At 36.8% G+C, this 23,356-nt stretch overlaps 1 protein-coding gene across 5 annotated transcripts in view; it reads right to left on the minus strand.

Moving 5' to 3' along the window:
- The window catches only part of AKT3 (AKT serine/threonine kinase 3), a 264,003-nt gene that overhangs the window by 190,784 nt on the left and 49,863 nt on the right, over positions 1-23,356 (minus strand). For 3 of the 5 annotated variants that reach the window (XM_039883229.1, XM_039883227.1, XM_039883231.1), the window contains exon 2: positions 12,087-12,148. The exons of the other annotated variants lie outside the window; for them this stretch is intronic. In XM_039883229.1, coding sequence (XP_039739163.1) covers positions 12,087-12,148 — 62 coding nt within the window. The remainder of the gene's footprint in view (positions 1-12,086; positions 12,149-23,356) is intronic. 5 annotated transcript variants of the gene reach the window in all.

The following is a 23,356-nucleotide window of genomic DNA, read 5'->3' on the forward strand; positions in this document are numbered from 1 at the left end:
TTCTCCTTCCATAACTGCAAGATTAGGTAATCCAGATGGAGATGCTACTGAGAATATCTGAAAACGTAAGACAAAGTGAGGACTCTGATAAACTCCCACATTAAGCTAGAATCACAAATGATGGCTCTCTAACGGTAATGATGAACCAAAAAAACAAACTAGCTCGTTCACAGATCTGCAGACTAACTTCACGACATCTGAGTGGACGGACCAGCAAACCTCTGGACCTGAACTTGAATTAAGGTGCTCCTGGACTGCTAATGCCTCCGAGGCAGACAGAAGAAAAGCCCTTTGAGGAAGATAACATTATTCAAGGCTTCGTGTTTCCACAAATAATTTTCAAATAAAATGTCTAGCATACAGAGTCAATTCTCATTATTCCTGGATTCTGGCTGGCAAATTTGCCTACTTACTAAAATTTATTTATAATCCCAAAATCAATACAAGGGCGCTCTTGCAGTCATGTGCAGATATGCTCAGAGCTGCAATGAACTTGAATCTCCCAACGCTCCGGTTAAAATGGACCCCAAAAGTAGTGTTATAGTGCTGTCTAGTGGTTCTAAGCTCACGAAGGATGCGATGTGCTTTACAGAGAAAAACAAATGTTAGATGAGTTTCATTCAGGCATGAGTTACAGTGTGGCTGACTGAGGTCAATATTAACAAATCAAAAATATATATTAAATAAGGTGTCCTTAAACAGAAACTTACATAAAAGAAGGTTATGTATCAATCAACTGGTGAAAATACTGTGAGCAGAAGCTTGCAGGAACCTAATCCAGTATTTTTCCTAAAAGCAGCAATTCAGTATCTGTAGCCACTCTCTATAACCGAGCTACCGTGAACAATGAGAAACGACAGTGTTTATAACCAGCACATGATGAGCCAAGACACCAGAAGCAAAACCCTACGAAAACAACCAGTTACAAAAACAGATCTACAGCAACAATTTCAGATATCCTGAAAGTATCACAGAGTGTGAATAAAACAACTAGGCTTAATATGTTCAAGAAGATAAAAGTCAAACTTAAAATTTTCAGCACTGAAATATAAAACTATCCAAATGACACTGCTAATTTGAAAAACGTAAATTCTAGAACTGAAATATACAAGGACTAAAAATAAAAGCTTAATGGGCAAGTTTAATATCATATTAGATGCCACCGAAGAGGAACAAGTTTAATATCATATTAGATGCCACCGAAGAGTGAACTGGGAAATCATCAGAAGAAACTTTCCAGAATGAAGCACAAAAAGACAGAAAGATGGAAAACGCTAAAAGGGCGGAAGATAACAGGACGCATAGGGAAGATTTGGCAAAGTTCTGATTGGTATCCTAGGAGATCGGGGAGAGAATGTGTTCAAAGAATATGGGTATCCGAAGAACAAACAGCTAAGAATTGTCCTAAAAGACATTAATCTATGTAATTTGAGATGGCTAATGAATACTGAGCTAGGAGAAATAAAAAGAAATCCACACCTAGGCACCAAACAAAGAGAAAAATCTTAAAATTACCCAGAGAAAAAAAGAGATTACTTTCCAAGGCCCACTAGCTACACTAACAGCTAACTTTCAACAGTAATAGCGCAAGCTCAAAGAGAGGAATGATATCTTTAGTGAGTAAAAAAATAAATCCCAACCTGGAACTCTGTACATAGTAAAAAATATCCTCCAAGATGTAGGCAAAATAAATACCTTTTCACACAAATAAAAATGAAAAGATATTGACAGATGAGTGGATAAACAAATTGGCACAAACGCACAACAGAACATTATGAACCTTATAAGGGAAATTCTGACACACGCTTTTATTAACATGGACTACAGCACAGATGAACTTGAGGACATGCTAAGTGAAATAAGCCAGTCAAAATACTGTATGATCCCACTTACACGAGGTACCTAGAGTACTCAAAGTCACAGAAACAAAAACAGAGGACAGCGGCTGCCAGGGTTGGAGGGAGAACGGGAGTTAAAGTTTACTGGGGACAGAGTTTCAATTTGACAGGAGGAAAGGACTTCTGAAGATGGACGGTGGTGCCGGTTGCATGACAATGTGAATATCCTTAATGCCGCTAAACTGTACACTTAAAAATGCTAAATGGTAATTTTTATGTTCTGTATTATTTTGCCATTAAAAAAAAAAAACTAAAGAGTTTACCACCAGCCAACCATACTAAAGGAAGTTCTAAAGGATATATGATACTTCAATCGTTTTCACAGTAGCTAGCCCCTTTTCTTAGAATGGTTGTCCCCAACACGTGGCTGATATTAACTCACATCCTTCAGGCAATCTATCTAAAATTTCAACCCAGACAACCCCCTCTCATACTTGTCAACCTTGACTCTTCATATCCTATTTCCCAGACTTGATTTTTCTCTATTGTCTAATGCGCCATATGGTTTATGTATTAATCTTCTTTATTCACTATCTCCCTCGCTTCTATGAAGCTCCATCGTAGGTACTCTTGAAATATTTCTTGACTGAATAGACAAATGAATGGATGGGGAACAGCTGACTGAGGCCAGACTCAGCTCTCATTCAGATAAACCCTTCTACTTTACTTACTGAATTTCGAATATTAAGTTCAAAGCTCAGGAGCTGATAGAACATCTCCCCTGTCTCCCAAAAACTCAGTCAGGCAAGGAACAATAGTTGAGAAAGATTTCTCAAATCCCTGGGGTCACCAGCAGTCAGCGGCAGCATCAATATGCACCAGAGAAGGGCCTGTCCCAATTACCTAAATGTCTAGGCCCAAGTAAGACAACAACCATCCCTACGACTATGATCAGAGATCTAACGATCTTTCTTAGCTTTATCCTTAACCATTTAAACATATTAAAAGGCATCTACTGCAAAGCACATGGCACTACCTGACAGACAGTAAGGATTCGACGTTAGCTAGGAAGATATACCAGTTAACATAAAGTTGTAATTTTTTCAAGAGAAATAATATGCATGAATTTTAATAAATATAATAAGTATTCTATTGTTGAAGCCAAAATGCACAGAATGCACAGAATTTTGGTTCTTTTATCCTGGAATCTTTCTTGCTGGCTGAACTACTGATACTAATCCAAATCTCGTATCTCATGAGAAATTATGATGCTAGGACAATTTCTGAAAGTCAAAATAACAGATTTTTGTCAGTATACCTGGTCACTGTAAATGAATAAAGCAGATATCTACAGTTCCCCCCAAATTTCTAAAGAATAAGTTTAATATCTTCATAGTAATTCTGAGTTTCTGAGAAGTTCTGGGATATATTTAGTGACTAAATTATGTAAAATGGATAGATTTAAAATAGGTTTATTAAAATTAATCTTTCATTCCTAGAGGCAAAAAAATAATCATTTATTCTCAGGCTAGACTGTTAATCATCTGTTCTTAAAATTGTCATTGTCAACAGAAAATACTAAGATAAAATCATAAACAATAAATTTACTACATATATTTTAATTGCTAACTTTGAGATTCCTTTGCAATGATTTGATGAAGTTAACACACCACTTTACAGAAGCAAGGTATTCAGGGAGAAAAGATAATGTCAAAATTATCTTTTTTATCTGACTCATGTATAATCAATGATCCACTCTCTACAGATGGCTTTGAAAGCATCCAAAAAATGTTTCTGTGTGACAGAGTGCATCATGCTCCACAAAATGGACTGTTTTCCACACTGTTAATAAGACCACTAACATACTTTCTCACAAACTCTTCTTTTCAATCATAAGTCCCTTCAAGACTAAGTACGTACAGAAAATAAATAAGCCATGTGAATGGTTAAAACCTCAGCACATCTGGCAATGCAAATTATGCATGGCAAGGTAAAAATTGTTACACTGCATTTAAAATGTAAATCTTCTAATCTTCCAAAATCATTCACTCGCTGTTCCAGAAACATTTCTAGAATGAACCATGGCTTTCAGGATTGGGGCCAAGTATTTTACGGTGAATTTTAACATTGGCTTATAGATCTGATATCTGTCATTTACTTAGTTTATAACATAAAGACAGACTTATCTGAATAGAAAATATTTTAACAACTTATGAAAGCAAAAAAAATGCTATTTCTAAGTATAATTACTCAACTATGAAATCATATCAAATATCGAATTTTCCTACTGAATGAAAAATTATCATCTTTCCATTCTTCATTAAAAACTGCCTAGCAGCTACTCAGAATTACATGGATTATTACTCTAATAAAGAAAAATGACCCAACTGAAAGTATATTTTATTATTGTTGAGAATTAATAAAACCAATTGGGTAATTTCTAACTCATCATTTTACTCTACTGAGACATGTTTTTAAAAATGAATAAATAGCCTATCCACCAGGATTTTGTTTCTGGAGAGTCTAATCACCGTAACTATCTTACCAATTAAATTACTTAAAGTTTATAGCCCCAGAATAAATCCCTAAAGTCATTTTTCAAACCAGTAAGCTATATTTCAGGGAATCTTGCTATCTTTAAAACTGAATGTTCACAGATAATTAGGTACTAATCATAATTTTACAAATTTATTAAATGAATGAGAAGTTAGTGCTTCACTGTAACTCACTTGAAAGTTCATCTTTATTATATAACTGAAGGTTTGAGTTCAGAGCCCACTAGGACAAGATATTCCAACAATCCCGCATGGATATCTATCTTTATCATCATTCGCTAAAAGCATGTCAACTGACAAGGAAAATTTTGCAACAGATTGCAAGGAAGAATTCATGAGACAAATGTCCATATCAAAATTTTTCAGAGGATACTCAAAGGAAAACAATTATGGTAATATCAAACAAGTTTAGTAAATCAATCTGGGAAGTTTCTAGATATTAGATCCTCTAACGAGTAATATGTGCACATTTTAAGTAAATATATTCAAAAATGCAGTAATATTCTGAACAGTGGTATCTACAGTAGAAATCAAAGAAATGTTACAGTTATCTCCTTAATAATTCTAGAACTTAAACACCATCTTTCCTTTAAAGTCTAAGATTATATTCCCTTTCAGTTTATTTCATTTCAGACATAAATATTACTTTTGCTTCAATATCAGACTTGGAAAAGCACAGCTTTCACTTGCTTTTTCATTTCATCAATCTAATGGGCACAGTGTTGGACCCCAGGAGTATCCACCTGGACACCCTCCGGTGGCACCTCTGGAGCACAACAGGTGCCTTTTCATCCCAAACTCATTTCGCTGAGGATATTTCTGAACGACAGTTAGAAAATTTTAGACTTGTACAACAGATTACAATCATAAACTGTGGTAAAAATCTAGCTTTCAAAAAATGAAAACAAACTCACTCACTATTTAAATTGCCTCTATTTGCAAAATTCTTAACTCAATTTCCTCTATGAAGGTGTTACATACTATTTTATAACGTGATGATTAATTCCTTTTTTAATCTGTTGTCATAATCAAGCAATATTCAGGAAGGAAGAATGAAAGGAAATTAGTCAAAATATAAATAGCGAATCCTTAAAAAAGAAAAAAACGGCTAAATTTTAAAAATATGTACCTGTATAACTTTTTTTGGTCCTCATTCAAGAGTAAGTAATCTGAGTTGAAAAACGTTTGCCAGAGTATAATTCCTCATATGTTAGATTTACTTATTCATACAAGTATATGCTGAGGGAAAAATGACTGGCTATATCTTTAAGAAAACTTTTTACTAAAATTTATGCCATTTAGAATAGAATTACACATTCATCTTAATGTTTTAAATACAAATCATTAAATCCTGACTATGGACCCCCAAAAAACAAAATTCATTTTAAAAAGCATAGTAATAATGAATGGTAATGAAAGAAAAACACCAAAAAAGTCTATATTTAACTGGCTGCTCAGTCATTAGAAAGGTGCCCCATAACTACCATATGTTACTCAAATATGTTATCACACCTACAATTTCATCATATGTCTCCCAAGAAATTAATTAGCTCCAACTTTTTCAACTTTGACAAAACGTCTGCATCAGTCAGATTACTAGCTGTTGCAAACATTTCAAAATTCAAAGCTTTCTTCAGCTTATATTTAACCTTTTAATTACTATTAATCATTTAGCAACATTTAGAACAGCGTTCATTAGACAGATGTCTAATTCTAGAATTTCGAATAATGTAAACTGATTTACACATATATTTACTTTTGGTGAACATTTGCTTCGTAGTTTTAAAAAATAAAATTAAGGCCTAAAACTATTTATTAATATCATGTCACAGCTGCATTTCGGTTAAAGAAGAGAATATCTAAAATTTTCATTTTCTCAAAATCTAAAAGGTCATAAGAAGTTGAGATCAAATGACTTATGGTAATAAATAAATTTCATGATTATAAAACTTATATAAATTTCAGAAACCTAAGAGGACAGGACATGTTAATTTTAAAAAAGATTTTACAAGCTATCAGCAGTAAAAAGAAACAAAAGTGACTAAGAAGAGAATTTTCATAAATATCCTCTTTACCAAACTTATTAAAAGGGGACAAAAAAACACTTATTCCTGTTTGATTGTGAGTTCCCAGCCCAGGCTATCCTCAACCAGCTTAGCCAGCTTCTACCTCCACTATCTCATTTAAACTACTCTGCTAGGGCTACCAATGTTCATTCAACAACTATTTACTGAGCAATGAACAAAATGGAAAAAAAGCCTGTTCTCGCATAGCTTACATTTTAATGGGAACGAAAGAGAAAAATAAACATAACAAATAAGTAACCGATATAGTACCTTAGTGCTAAGTGCCGACATCTCCTGATTCCATTGTTAACCAAACAAAAAAACAAACAAACAAAGAAACCAGGAACAGCAAAAGCTTGCACTGGCTTCAATGAAGCCACGGAGAACACTACTGAATTGTCCTTTCGGTTACGTTAACTAACAAAATAATAGATAATCTAAAAATAATCTCTAAATCTAAGAACAATAAGTAAGAAATTCATTGTAATTCCAAAGTTACTACTTAGGTTGAAGTAGATGTTCAAGTTCATCAGCGTGGGCGGCACGGGGACAGCCAGGGTACCCTGCCGGGCGTATCGTCTCTGCAGCAACTCAGATTTATACCTAGTGCTGTGGAAAATAGCAACTGTAAATTACACAATTTTAGAGTTGAAAAACACCTTAAGGGTATCAGATGCCCTCTAGGGAGCTTTCTTTGACCTCCTCAAGGAGATTTAAGCTTTTCTTCCTCTTTATTTCTAAATTCCATAAAAAGCACAAAGAACTTCTAGAATCTAGCTCTGGTCTCATGAAAATTTAAAATTATAAAATGCCACAGACTAAAATTTTAAAATATTTAGAATCAAATCATGAAAAATAAGTACTTTGTTTTCCCCAGAAGAAACTGAGATATTATGTTTTTCATAATACACATTATAGGATAATCAAATTACTTAAGGCAGAAAAAGGTCTTTGACAATCTTACGCTGTGACAGAGGTAGGAACTTATGCCTGTTACAGTTGAAATTGGCTTTAAGCTGCTAATGCTGATATACTCTTCCCTGTTTCCTTTCCTCTTTTCCCCTGAATAACTTCAACTCGACATTCAGGTCTCTGTCTCAATATTACTCATTCCAGCGCTCTGACCCCAACTCCACACAGTAGGACAAAATGCTGTACTGTCGCCTCCCAAGGAACCCTTTTCTATCCCCATCAATGTAAGCAGTTTATTTTAGCACCATGGCTTTAAAAAATTGTTTTATAATTTGCATATCATAAAAATCACCACTTTAAAGTATAGTTTTGGGGTTTTAGTATATTTACAAGATTGCACAACCATCGCCACTATTTACTTCCAGACCTTTCCACCACCCCAAAAAGAAACCCTGAACCCATCAGTCTTCACACCTCATTCCCTTCTCCCAGCCCCCAGCAACCAGGAAACTGCTTTGCATCTCTACGGATTTGCTGATCCTGCACATTTCATATAAATGGATTCATACAGTATGTGGCCTTTGGTGCCTTTTTTCACTCAGTATAAGGTTTTCAAGATTCATTCACGTCATAGCTTGTATCTGTACTTCATTGCTCTCTGGCTGAACAATATTCATGTATGGATTATATCTCATTTTGTTTATTCATGTTAAATCACTGAATATTTAGGATATTTCCTCTTTGGGGTTATTAGAACTAATGCTGTTCTGAACATTCATCTATAAGTTTTGTATAAATGTATGACTCTAGCTCTCTCGGGCATGTATCTAGGTATGGAACTGCTGGGTCGTATGGTAACTGCATTTCAGTTTTGGCAAACTCTTTTCCAAAGCAGCTGCATCATCTTACAATCCCACCAGCAGTGTATGTGGATTGCAATGTCTTCATATCCTCACCAACACTCTTTATTATGTCTTTTTGATTACAGCCATCTTAATGAGTGTGAAGTGGTTATCTCACGTGGTTTTGATTTGCATTTCTCAGCTGGTTAATGATGTTGAGCATCTTTTCATGTATAATAGGTCATTTGTGTATCTTCTTTGGAGAAATATCAATTCAGATCCTCTGACCATTTTTTTTTTATCTAGGTTGTCTTTTTATTGTTGAGTTACAAAAACTCTGAATATGTTCTGGATACTAGATCTTTATTAAATATATGACTTGCAAATATATTCTTCTGTTCTATGGATCATCTCACTTTCTTAATGGTGTTCTTCGACACATAAAAATCTTAATTTGGATGAAGTCTACTTTATCAATTTTTCACTGGCTGCTTGTGCTTTTGAGGTCTAAAGAGCCCTGTCCAACCCAAGGTCACAAAGATTCACCCATTTTCTTCTAAGTGTTCATAGTGTTAGCTCTTACATTTATATTCTCTGAGTCATTTTATTCTTTTATAGAGTGTGAAGTAGGGGTCCAAGTTCACTCTCTTGCGTGCAGAAATCCACTTGTCTCAGAATCATTTGTTCAAGACTATTCTTTCCCATTGAATGGTCTGGCCATCTCCATCAAAAATCAATTGACCAGAGATGTATGGGTTTATTTCTGGATTCTAGAGTCTCTTCCATTGATCTACATGTCTATCCTCCAAGTCTCTTTTTGACTGCATCTAGCACAGGGCCTGAAATGTGGGAAGCACTTGGTAAAAATGTGGCAGTTGAATAAATACCCTGTCAATATTAAAATGATAGAAGTTTTGAGGTGAGCAACACCTCAGAGAGCATTACCCTATCCCATTATTTAAAGTGTAAGTAACTGAGACCTAACAGATTAAATGACTAGTACAAAGGCAGAGAACAATTAATTAGAGGTAGAGGTAGGACCAGAACTCAGCTCTCCTAACTTCTGAGGCAGGGCTCTGTCTGTGCAATCATGTAGCTTCTCGAGTGAGCTGAATTGCTGTAACATCTGCCAGTGTGCCTGTGAGAACCACACGTGAGAGACAGAGATAAACATGTATAGGAAAACTTAATCATAGGGGAACGCAAAGCCTTATAATCACAATGGCCAGAAAACAATATACCACTGAATACAGTGTTTTCCCCCAGACGACCAACCTCTAACTTCATTTTCAGCCCAAGAACACAGCAAGTCACACTTTCAGTCCTTAAATTATTCTCAACAGAAGAGAACCATCGTGAGACAGGAAAAATGATAAAGCAGTCAGCTACCGAGTTCCACTACTCTCCTCTTGCCATCATCTCCCGCCACCACTGTGACCCCTCACTCTCTACCTCACGCTGTAAAGAATGCAGAACAGAGCGATCGACGCAAGGCTGACTTCCCCGGACCGCCCAGAAATCAGTCCACGCGCTTCCAAACACCAGAGGAACTTAGGAGCTGGCGAACAGAAAAATAAAAGGAAATAAATGAGCGGCTGCATGAGAAGCCTTCTAAAAGCTACCAGGGGATAATATACGTAATTACGTATGATTTAGGGGGAAAGAGAAGAGGCTGAGTGTTCGAGCTTAACACTGCATTTACACGTGAGGGAAGTGCTGTCTGTGCAAACGCTGTGTGCGCGGTGTGTGTAAGCACACCATGAATTTTCTTATAATCACGAATACGCTCAAGCTTCAGTTTAAGCTACTTCTCTGAATCTTTCTCTGAGTCCCCCAAGCAGTTAACTGTTCCTTCCTCAGTGCCCCCCCTTTTCCTCTACACTCCTCCATTCCTGTCATTACTGCAGTGTATTTTCAAAGCCACCTCACGTTTGTCTCCCTTCTAAATTATCACCTCATGGAGGGTAGAAACCTCCTACTTAGTATAAAATCTAGCACAGCCCCGGCACATAGTAAGCACTTCATAACTCTTTGTTAAATGAACATTTTCAAAGTGTTTGTAATACTAAATACATCTGTTCAAGTGTCAACAACAAGAAACTTAATTCTTGCTGGGGTGATTCCCAAACATTACAGTTCCCACATAACTCATCAATGCTACCTTACTCTAAGTACAAACTGCAGAGCTGGCCAATCGGCTTAAACAACAAACCCTAACTCAGTGTTTAGAGATGAACGCTGTAGTTGTCAGTCAGCTCTGCTAATGAGGCAAAAACACAACGAAAGGTTCCGGTGAGACTGACTGACCACAAGCAGCAGAGCCTAGTGTGGTGACCGGAAAGAGGGCTGGGGGACCATCTCTACACAGCATGTGTGGAGTTCTTGGGAGCGAGATATTGCGTGTTCTCCAAAAGAAAGTACGGGCAAAACGAAGTAAAACAACTGTGAAATGCTGGTCTGGGGGTAAAGGGAAAAGCTTTGGAGTCAAAGTCCTGGTTTTAATATGTGCCTCCACTGTGACCTCTTTGGGAAGGTCACCTCAACTCTCTGTGCCTGTTTCAGTTCCCTTTTGGTAAAACGTGAATGAGAACGCTGATCTCACAGCTCACGATGAGATCAAACAGCGCCGTGTGGATCAAGGGCCCGGCACGGATGCCAGACGCTAGCATGTGACAGGCCTGCAGCGGCGGCAATGCCCTTCCTACCTGGCAACAGGTCGTGACTGAAGGAGTGGGGTCAAAAAACTCTCTTCTCTAAAAATATCCCCCCCGCACCCTGACGGACGTCAGTATCTGAAGTTTTACCATAAGGAAATTGTTTGGATTTTCAAAAGCCCAAATTAAATGTCAAATAATCTGCCATTAGTGTGTCTATTGATCTTTCAGAGATAACCTATCACCGTCCAAAAGTAACGGGGACTCATCTGGCAGTGAAAAGACAGGGAAAGGCCTCTGGAGAGTGACCACTGAATGAGAAGGCTGACGGAACAAGAAAAAGATCAGTAAACAGGACCTAGGGACAAACTGTCTCTGCTTCATAATGATACTTCCAATCAGTCTCATCTAACGTATACTACCACACGTACTCATAGAAAATTAGTAAGTTCATCAGCAAACCAGTATGTCAATTTACGGTTATTTTTACATTGAGAAAGATACACACGGGCCACAGATGCAGGCCCTATGCTTTTCTCTTTTTATGTGGCTCCACTGCTTTCATGATTTCAATTTGCTACTGCCTTTTCCCCTTTATTTATATCATGGCTGATATAATGATTTTACTGTCTAAAATCCGGCTTTGAGTTCATAAAATTATAAAAAAGTTGATCTTGGGCAGAGATAACGTTTCTTTGGAGTGAAAATGTCACCTGATCATTTTATGTTAATATTCATTAGACTATCTCCCCATGAGTTTTCTAATTTTCTTTCTCTCAAGTTTGATTTCAGTGGTTCCAGAAGCATACTTGTCTTCTTATCTCAAGTAAAATAGTGTTTATTAAAATTCTGTTATTAAAACGAAAAAGAAAAGCCCTAAACCACAATTTAATGATGTATCTGACCACTATCGCCAAAGAAAAGATACACTCTGGGACAAACTGTCTGCTCCGTTTTGGCCCCAAACTCCAAACCTTCCACTGTGTGCCGAGTCACTGTGTGAATTTTGATAAAATCATAGTATAAATGGCACCATAGCTATGCAATATAAATTAATAAAATTCACATTAAAAAAACTCAAAACCATTATGTTGTCTTTAGAGACTTCACCAAGACAATGTACTGTCCAAATTTATAGTTCATATCTTATTCCTATTATTAAGGAGCAACCACTACCACTTTTTTCCCCAAGTTCCAGCCCAAATTCTCAGTGACTCACCCGCCCGCCATCTTATGAATCCTGCGCTTCCTCGCGGCCTGTGGGCTCCACCAAAGAGGACTCTATAAAGTAAATGTGGAGACAATTATTGCCCAAAGTAAAAGAGTTAGAGATTCTTAATAGTTCTAGAAAGGCTAATAAAATTAAGGCCTTGATTCATTTACTTGAGAGGAAAGCCTAAATCTAAAAGCTGGAGGATAGCAATAGATAACACTCCAATTTAAAAATCTCTAAATATCTCTAAGACTCAAAATGTCTGACATGAAACTTTTCAAAATCCAGCAAAGTAAATTTAGTATTATTTGTGGATAAAGATCTAAATGGCACTTCTGCTCTCCCAGGCTCATAAAAAACCCAACCTGATCAATGAAAAGAAAATAAAGACTTGAATAAAAACACATTAAGAACTGCATTTGAAACCCACATGCAAATAAAGAACGTTCAAGGTTCTCTTTCCTTCCACTCTCACAGACTCAGGCTACCCCTATAAGCCTGACACTTGCATCATCTCCCCGTCTCTCTTAACGGGGGGAAGGAAGCCTCTCCCACAGCGGCCCACGATCCTGCTCTTTTTTCCTACACTTCTCTTCGTCATTGTTATCACATATTCTCCAACAATAAAGAACAAAATCACCAAATCGTTTCTCGTTTTCCTCCATTACCCCATATGCAAAATGTAATGCCAAGTCCAAATGGTAATAATGATAACAGGTTAAACACATGACTTCTTATGTTAGAGGCACAGTGCTAAATGCTGTCCATAATTATTTAATTCTCATAACCACTATACAAAACAGTGCTATGGACTAAATGTTTGTGTCTCCCCCAAAACTCATACATTGAATCCCTAACCCCCACAGTGATGGAATGTGAAGATGGGGCCCTTGAGAGTTAATTGGGTCTAGATGAGGTCATGAGGGTGGAGCCCTCATGATGTGATTAGTGCCCTTATAAGACGAAACACCAGAGAGCTTATTCTGTCTCTCCCCACTGCAAAGACAATGAGACGGTGCTGTCTGCATGCCAGGGAGAGAGTCCTCGCCAGAATCTAACCATGATCTCACACTTCCCAGCCTCCAGAACTGTGAGAAATAAGTTTCTGTTGTTCAAGCCGCCTAGTCTATGGTATTTTCTTATGGCAGCCCAAGCTGACTAATGCTGCATTTTATAGATGACAAAATTATGATTTACATAGGTTTAGTAACTTTACTACACTGGACTCAGGCAACCATGGTAGAGCCAGGACTTAAACCTGGCTTTTAACCAGTACTATTCCACTGATGCCTCTACATTATTGAGTGCCTAATATGATCACCAACTGTGCTAAATTCAAGAGATCAAAATAAGGTAATCCTTAAGGAACTCATACATCTAATCATCTATCATAGACAAACATATGACTGTCAAAGTATGAACTCCTCAAGGTTTGGTACCCATAAAATGTTTACTGAAATAAACAGAAGGTTGAATGAACTGTATCGCTGGCTATTCCTTTTTTGATCCCACACCTGACACTGTAGTTTATAGTATAAAATATCTTAACAGGTGCCCTGTTCCTCATCTCTTCCTTTTCCAAACCACCCTACAGAAAGCATAAAAGTAATCATCCTAAAACACATCAGGTTGATTCCTTGTTCAAAATATTCACTAGTCCAAGTCTGCTTATAAGATACTATTTAAATTACTTAGACTGGAATGTAAGGCCTCTCACAATCTGTCCCTGTTCTTCCTTTCCTTCCCTATTCACCTGGAGCCATAATTCCTCTGTGCTGAAGCTATATTTGCTTCAGCACAGAGCACCTTATTTGCTGCTCCTAAACAGGCCCTGTTAAAATGTCTCCATCTGGGGGCATTATCGGGCCCGTGACCTTGCCCATTATCTCACTTATTACATTCTGTTTTGTGTCAGTTATATTTCTGCATGTCTGTTTCCATTAAAGACTGTAAGCTATCTGAGGGATGACTCCTACACTACAGGCAAAGACCGTTAAAAAAAAGAAAGAAAGAAAGAAAGAAATTAAAGCAAATCTTTAAAAAGAAAAAAAACTAAAGCAAATCTCTGAATGTCTATGTGTAGATAATATAAAGGAGCTGATCATTACAATGCAATATGACAAGAGCAATAACAGACAAATACACAATGTATTATGAGAGAATCACCTAACTCAGCCATAGACGTAGAGGATGGCTTCCCAGAGAAGATGACAAACTGATTCCTAACGGATGACTATGAAGAAGACATAGGTAAAACACACACAAATATGACACAGGGCCATGGGTGAGAAGAACTCCAAGAAATTCAGTCTTGTAAAGTATGAAGCTAGAAGTGGCAAAGTGTGAACCTAAGGAGACAAAAGGCTTTACACACAGTATGTTACGGAAAGTTATTCTGTAGGCCAGTGGTTTTTAACTACAACGTATGAACTCATGCTGTGTGAAAACTAGGTTTAAGTTACAGTAGAAGACATTTTAAAAATTGAATTAAGCAGGTAGTATTTTCATATACCAAAAATCAAATAGATTAAAGAGGTATGCGACAGTCTCATCACACTCCTGTCTGTCATCTGTGCAGTCCGTACGCTGCTCCTTGGGGTAATGTGTTAGTTTCTTCTTTTTCCTTCCAGAGTTCCTTTACAGCAATATAAGCGAATACAACTATATAATCTTATTCTCTTTCCTTTACACAAAAAGTGATATATAATATGTTCTGCACCTTCCTCTTTTCCTTTTTAATTGCAGTGATTTTTCCATGATTTTCCATATAAATACTATCTTTCTATTCTTTTTCAACTGCATAATATTCTACTGTATTACTCTATCATAATTTACTTAACCAATCCACTATTTATGAAGGGATGTTTGGGCTCTTCTCACTCTGTTGCAATCTGCCTTTTGGCTGACACATATGAAGAAAATCTAGCCTCATGTAGATACAAATATGAATAGAAAAAGAGAGAAAAATGTTAATAAACTTTTCAGAGTAGTGTGAATAATCTCCAAATCTTTTGCTATCACATACAATACTCATGTGAATAACCCTGTACAGACATCATTATGAAATATGTAAATATATCTAAAGGGTACATTCCCAGAAGTGAGAATATACATTAGTAATTTTAATATATATTATTAAATGCATATTATATAATATATAATACATATATGTTATACACAATTAAATATTAAATATATTATATAAATATAATATAATATATACTGTCCCCAGAGGGCTGGAACCAGTATTCACTCCCCACGAGCAATGTCTGAGTAGTGACAGTGCCTGGTTCTCTAAATGTAGGACAGAATCCTAAGAAACTTTACCCTTTAAAACCTAACCAACAAAGCAGAGTCCAGAAGAAGAATGAGATAAACAGTCAAAGTCGTCAGGAAAGGCAAGAATGATGGCCTTCTAGAGGACAAGAAAAGACGATTGTTCATCAGTATCATATATATATAGCAGAGATCGAATAAGGTAATTAAACGACTAAAATATAACACGTGGAGTCGTGAGCATCATGACAAAGTGAGAAGACTCCTTCTTTCTCCCCTTAAATTTACAATAAATCCGACCATTATAACTTGACAAAGGATCCCGGGCTCCACACACAAACGCGCCTAAAGATCTACTTGGCAGGACATCTGAAGGAGGCCGACCAGAACGACCAGGGACCCTGGCTGGGAGGAGCTGCGGACCGTTCTGGGCTCTGCTCAGCTCCCGCGAGCACCACAGCAGGGAGTCAGCCTGCAGCCCTCCCACTAGGGCCTGGAGCCTAACTGGGGCACAAGCAGTTTCCCTCCCAGGAAGGGCCTCTCCCTGACACCCATCCGCAGCACGGCAGAACTGAGTAGATGTGGCCAGAAGCTGTAAACAAAACAGAGGTGCCAAGCGCCATTACTGGAAGGGGAAGGAGCTGCAGGATCACAAACGTGGATCTCTGCCCCACGGGCACCAGCAGAGTGCGGAAAAACCCAACACGGAGGGGAAAAGAGGCAATCTGGGTTCTCGAAAATCCAGCTGTCCACCACTCACCACACTCCCCCACCACAGGGATGGTGCCACGGAACTGAGGCAAGCTGGTCACAGAGAGGACACCCACCACTGCAGGGAGGGCATGGCATTTCCCTCAACTTGCGCTAGGGCGCCATCTACTGGACGACAAAAGAAAGTGCACTGCCCATTAACCTACTGAATCCTTGCGAGGAAAACAGTATATAAATAAGAAAAGAAATCATTACTTCAAAAGTGCAGTCAGAGGAACAATTCATCCAATACCAAGAACAACCAAGGTAACCTGGAAGCACAGAAAGAAAATGAAAAGTCTCCAGAAACCAAACTCAAAGTCGGGGAAGGCTGTGATTTAAATGACAGAGAATTCAAGATTGCATTGATGAAGAAACTCAAGGAATAAAATTAATGAACTCAGAAATAAAGTTAATGAACAAAAGGAGTACTAAATCAAAGAGACTGAAACCATAAAAAAGAACCAAACAGAAATTCTGAAGCTGAAGAACTCAATAAATGAAACGAGGAATGCATTAGAGACCACTAGAAACAGAGCAGTCCAGATGGAGGAGAAAATTAGCCAACTCAAAGACAGAAACCAAGAAATGGCCCGAGAGGAAGAAGAGTAAGAACTAAGAGTTGGGGACTGGGGAGGAAGAATGCGCGTGAGAGCAAGCAAGCTCTACGAGAACTCCACGAGAACCACATTAGAAAGAGCAACCCGAGGAAGACAGGCAGACCAGGAGGAGAAAGGCAGAAGGGAACGGAGCGCCTACGTAAAGAAAGAACTAATGAAAACTACCCGAGCCTATAGAAAAAACTAGACAACAGAGGAAGCTAACAAGACTATCTAATCATATCAATGCAAAAAGACCTTCTCCAAGACATACTTTATTCAAACTGTCAAAAATTAATGACAAAGAAAGAATTCTCAAGGCAGCCAGGGGGAAATAAGACTATAACCTATAAAAGGAACCCATTAGATAATTATCAGATTTTTTAGCAGAAACATTACAAAACAGGAGAGATTGGAAAGAAATATTCAAAATATTGAAAGAGAAGAACCACCAGCCAAGGATAACATACCCAGCAAAGTTGCCCTTTGATACGAAGGAGAAATAAAGGCTTTCCCAGACAAACAAAAGCTGAGCAAATTTACCACCACAAAACTTGCACTATAAGAAATGTTGAAAGGAGCTCCTCTACCAGAAACAAAAAGACAAAAGTATGCAAAACTCTGAGTAAGATGATTAAAAGACAGAGGCAGGAAACTGCAAATCTACTTCAGAATAGGTTATTAAACATAGGTTATTTTTAACACCCCCCCCATTCCCTTTAACCTTTATTAAACATAAAGGTTAAAGGGAATGGGGGGGGGTGTTAAAAATAACTATACCTATTGCAATTTGGTAACATACACAACATAAAAAGTGACAATTTGTGACAACAAAATCATAAAGGGTAGGAAAAGGACTTAGTGGGTCTGAGTGAATGCAGACAAGAGGCACTCAGAAAAAAAGTACTATTTTATGTATGACACATTTTACACAAACCTAATGGTAACCACAAAAGATAAATTCGGAGCTGAGGCACAAAACATAAAAAAAAGATAAAACAGAGGGAAAAAAAACTTTGAAAATCACCGAACTAAAATAGCAGACAATTACAAGAGAAAAGAAACAACAGAGATATCGAGCAACCAGAAAACAAAAGATAACATGGCTGTGGTAAGTCTTCATCTAACACTAATCACTCCAAATGTAAATGGACTGACGCACAAGTGAAAAGGCACAGAGTAGCATGATGAATTAAAAAACAAGATCCAACTACATGTTGCCTGCAGGAGACTCATCTCAGCTCCAAAGACAAACATAGGCCCTCAAGTGAAGGGGAGGAAGATGATACTTGAAGCTAAGGGCATCCAGAGAACAGTGGGTATAGCAGCATTTCCATCAGACAAAAGATTTCAAGATAAAAAAAACTAACAAGAGATAAAGATGGACATTTTATAATGATAAAATGAACAATTCACCAGGAAGACATAACACTTATCCGTATATATGCGCCCAACTTGAGAGCACCAAAATATACAAAACAAACACTAACAGACCTAAAGGGAGAAACTGACAAAAATACAATTATATCCCATGTATAGCAATGGACAGAACATTCAGACATGAAGTCGATAAGGAAATATCGTCATTAAACGACACATTAGCTCAAATGAACATAATCAATATTTATAGAACTTTCCATTCCCAAACAACAGCACACAAATTCTTCTCAAGTACACGTGAAACACTCTCAAGGACAGACCATATGTTGAGACACAAAAAAAGTCTCAACGAATTTAAGAAGACTGAAATCATATCAAGCATATTTTCTGACCACAATGTTATGAAATTGGAAATTAAGAACAAGAAGAAAGCTGAAAAAAAACCTCAACTATGTGGAAATTAAACCACATGCTACTAAAAAACTATTAGGCCAAAGAAGACATGAAAGAAATCAAAATATACATAGAGACACATGAAAATGAAAGTATGACATACCAAAATTTCAGGGATGCAGAAAAGCAGTACTTAGAATTGTATGGCATTGCAGGCCTACCTCAAGAAACAAGAAAAATCTCAAATAAACGATCTAATATTACACCTTAAAGAACAAGAGAAAGAAGAGCAAATGAAGCTCAAAGTACGTAGAAAAAAGGAAATAATAAAAATCATAGTGGAAATAAATGAAATAGAGAACAAAAAGACAAAAGAAAAAAATTAACAAAACGAAGAGCTTATTCTTTAAAAAGATAAGTAAAATTGACAAAACTCTAGCTAGACTCACTAAGGAAAAAAGAAGAAAGACTCAAATAAATAAAATCAGAAATGAAAGAGAAGTAACAATGAATACCACAGAAATACAAAGGATTATACAAGAATACTATAAAAGGCTATATGCCGTCAAATTCAATAACCTATAAGTGGACAAATTATTAGAAATACATAACCTTCCTAGACTGAACCACAAAGAAATGAAAAACTTAAATAGATCCATCACTAGAAAGTGAATTCAAACACTAATCAACCCCCCAACCAAAAAAAAAAAGTCCAGAACCAGATGGCTTCGCTGCTAAATTGACCAAACATTCAAAGATTTAACACCAATCCTTCTCCACCTCCTTCAAAAAACCGAGGAGGAAATACTTCCCAACTCATTTTACAAGGCCAAAATTACTCTGATACCAAAACTAAGCATGAACAACACACAAAAAAAGGAAATTATAGGCCAGTATCTCTAACGAACATAGATGCAAAAATCCTAAACAAAATATAAGCAATGTAAATACAATACATTAAAAGGATCTTCATGCATCAAGTGCAATTCATTCCAGGAATGCAAGGATAGCTTGACATCCACAAATCAATCAATGTGATATACCAAATTAACTAAATAAAAGATAAAAACCACATGATCATCTCAACAGATGCAGAAAAAGCATCTGAGAAAATATGACATTGATTTATGATTAAAAGCACTCAATAAAATGGGTTAAAACAGCAGTCCCCAACCTTGTGGGCACCAGGGACCAGTGCTCCTATGAGAATCTAATGCCTGATGATCTGAAGTGGAGCTGAGATAGTGATCGTAGTGCTGGGGAGCAGCTGCAGAGACAAATGAAGCTTTCTTTCCTTGCTGGCCTGCCACTCACCTCCTGCTGTGCAGCCCGGTCCCTAACAGGCCATGGACCAGTACTGGTCCACAGTCCAAGGGATGAAGATCCCTGAGTTAGAAGGAAAGCACCTCAACATAATAAAGACCATCTGTGACAAACCCTCAGCTAATATCATACTCAATGGTGGAAAACTGAAGCTTATCCTATAAGGCAAGGATGCCCACTGTTATTCAGCATAGTACCAGAACTCCTAGCAAGAGCAATCAGGCAAGAAAAAGAAATAAAAAGCATTCAAATTGAAAATGAAGAAGTAAAACTGTCACTATTTGCAGATGACATGATTCTAAGTACAGAAAACCCTAGACTCCCCTAAAAGACTATTAGAAACAATAAACAGATACAGTGAAGTTGCAGGATGCAAATCAATATACAAAATACTGTGTTCATATATATTAACAAAATATCAGAAAGAGAAATGAAAAAAAAATCCCATTTATAACTGTACACTGACAATTACAAGAAATTGTTGACAGAAATAGAATAAGACAAAGAAATGAAAAGATATTCAGAATTCATGGATTGGAAGAATTAGTTAGAAAAAGCCATATTACCTAAAGCAATATGAAGATTTAATGCAATCCCCATCAAAATCCCAATGACATTTATCACAGAAATAGAACAAAAAATACTCAAACTGGTATGGAACCACAAAAAAAACAAAGCAATTCTGGGAAAAAAGAACAAAACCAAAGGTATCATACTCCATGATTCCAAACTATACTACAAAGCTACAATAACCAAAACAGTATGGTATTCACAGACAAACAGACCCACAGACTAATGGAACAGAATTGAGAGCCCAAAAATAAACCCAAACATATATGGGCAACTAATTTTTGACAAAAAAGCCAAAAACACAATGGAGAAAGGAAGAATCACTTCAATAGATGGTGTTGGGAAAACTGGAAAGACACATACAAACGAATGAAACTAGACTGCATTCTGATACCATACACAAAAAGTAACTCAAATGGATTAAAGACTTGAATATAAGGCCTGAAACAATAAAATACACAGAAAAAAACAAAGGCACTAAACTAATGGACCTTAGTCTCAGAGGAGTTTTTGTGAACTTGACCTCAAAGGCACCAGACCTAAAACAAAAAATTCAGGAGGACTACACCAAACTAAAAAGCTCTGCGCAGCAAAAGAAACCATCAAAAAAGGCAACCAACCAAGGAGGAGAAGATAATCTGCAAACAATACCTCCAATAAGGGGCTAATGTATAAAACATCTAAAGAACTCAAACAACTCAACAACAATAACAAAACAATATCTGATTAAAAAATGGGCAGAGGACCTGAATGGACAATTTTCCAAAGAAGACATACACATAGCCAATAGATATATGACAAGCTGCTCAACTTCCCTAGCTATGAGGGAAATGCAAATCAAAACCACAATGAGCTATCAGCTCACACCTGTTAGAATGGCTATTATCAATAAGACAAGAAATGGCAAGTGTTGGAGAGGTGTGGAATAAAGGGAACCCTCGCATAATGCTGGAGGTAAACTGGGGCAGCTGTTAGGAAAATCAGTATGGAGAGTCCTCAAAAAATTCAGAAGAGAGCTACCATATGACCCAGCAATCCTTCTTCTGGATATGTACCCAACTAATTTGAAAACATATATTCAAAAAAATACATGTACCCCTATGTCCACTGCAGCATTATTCATAATAGCCAAGACATGGAAACAACCCAAGTGTCTTTCGATGGGTGACTGGATAAAGATGTGGTAGATATAGACAATGGAATACTACTTGGCTACAAAAAAGGTGAAACATTGCTATTTGAAACAATATGGATGGATCTGGAGAGTATTATGCTAAGTGAAGTAAGTCAGATGGAAAAGGGCAAGCATTCATATGTGGTATATAAAACAAAAACCAACAAATGAACAAACAAAACAAAAATCTATGGATACGGACAACAGAATGGTGGTTACCAGAGGGGAAGGCGTCTGGGAGACGAAGAAGGTAAACTGGGTCAAGTACATGGTGAAGGAGGTAGACTGCAGGTGGTGCGCACACTATAGAGTGTACAGATGGCACATTATAAAATTGTACACCTGAAATTTATATTATTAATCAATGCCACCCCGATAAATTTATTTTTTTAAAAGTCACAATGGCTACTCCTTATATAACGGTAATATTCTGTTTCTTAAGCGAGGGCATTTTTATGTGTATTTGCTTTGTGATTATTCTTTAATATGATCACATATGTTATAGATAACCTTTTGCATGTATGACATATGTTAAAAATACAAACTCCCACTAGAAAAACATATACAGAAAACTTGAAATAATTACAACAGTATAGTACTCATGCAAAAATAAATCGAATCAGGATAGCATAAAAAACATGTAGTATTTAAGAATGTAAGTAATTAAGAATAAAAGAATTAAGAATAAAAGAAATATAATATTATTCTCCACTAAAAGGAACCAGAACTCCCTGGAGAAATGGCTGATTCTGGAGCGAGGAAAGGGAAAGCAGATGATGAGTCTGGAATATCTTATGCCAGAATGTAAAAAAGTCTTCACATTCAATATTATTTTATATTAGTTTCAGGTGTAAAGTATAATGGTTAGACATTTACATAACTTATGAAGTGACCTTGAAGTATATTTAAAACGTCTCCATATAAATACATTTTTTAAATCATCTAGAGAGAGGGGGAGAGGGACAAAGCAAGGGGACAGAGAAGAAAGGGGAGGGAAAGATAAAAAAGGAAGAGAATGCGGATGTGGGAAAACGTCAGCATTTGAGGGACGGGCATGTGGACGTCTTTGTAATTCTCCTAACTTTTCTGTAGGTCTGAAATTATGTCAAGATAAAAACTTCCAGGGCGCCTGAAAATAGAAACCAGACTGGTGCTTCTCCAGTCTGCATTGAACGAATCCTTCCATTGACTGAAAAATTTAAGGCGCAAAATTGTATCTACCTATAGATTACTATTGTTTTAAAAAATAAAAAATAAAAATAAAGTTATGCCTCAGAAAAAACAAACACTATGGGAAACTATACCCAAAAAAAACATTTACTTTAATTGCAAAGTAAGGCATGATTTTGAAACAAATCCAAATAATAGAGAAGTAAGGTCCCCTCTCTTATATACCTCCGCATTCTTGGGTAACTCCTCTTAATAAATCTATACGGCCTTCTAAAAATGCTTTATATGAACAAATAAACACATACATAACATGTTCTTTATAAACATAATAGTGCATTAAAGAAACTATTTTTTCAATTTACATTTTTTGCTCATTATGACTTAGACATTCTTTCATGTTCGCACACAGGAGAGCCATCTTTTTTTTTCTAACAGTTGCTTAACACCCCACTGAATGGATGTACTTGTTTAACCGTTCCTCTCTGGGTACGCACTTAAGATTGTCTCCAATTTTTTCCTTTTCATGCACGATGCTATACAAATGGGGAAATGCTGCTTCATTTTTGTTTTATTTCACATTTTTCCTCATTCTTTTTCGTTCTTAGCTAACTATACATCCTCCTGTCAAAAACCTGTTCACA

The sequence above is a fragment of the Pteropus medius genome, unplaced genomic scaffold (assembly GCF_902729225.1).
Source record: "Pteropus medius unplaced genomic scaffold, Ma_sr-lr_union100, whole genome shotgun sequence".
In the NCBI taxonomy this organism is placed as follows: domain Eukaryota; kingdom Metazoa; phylum Chordata; class Mammalia; order Chiroptera; family Pteropodidae; genus Pteropus; species Pteropus medius.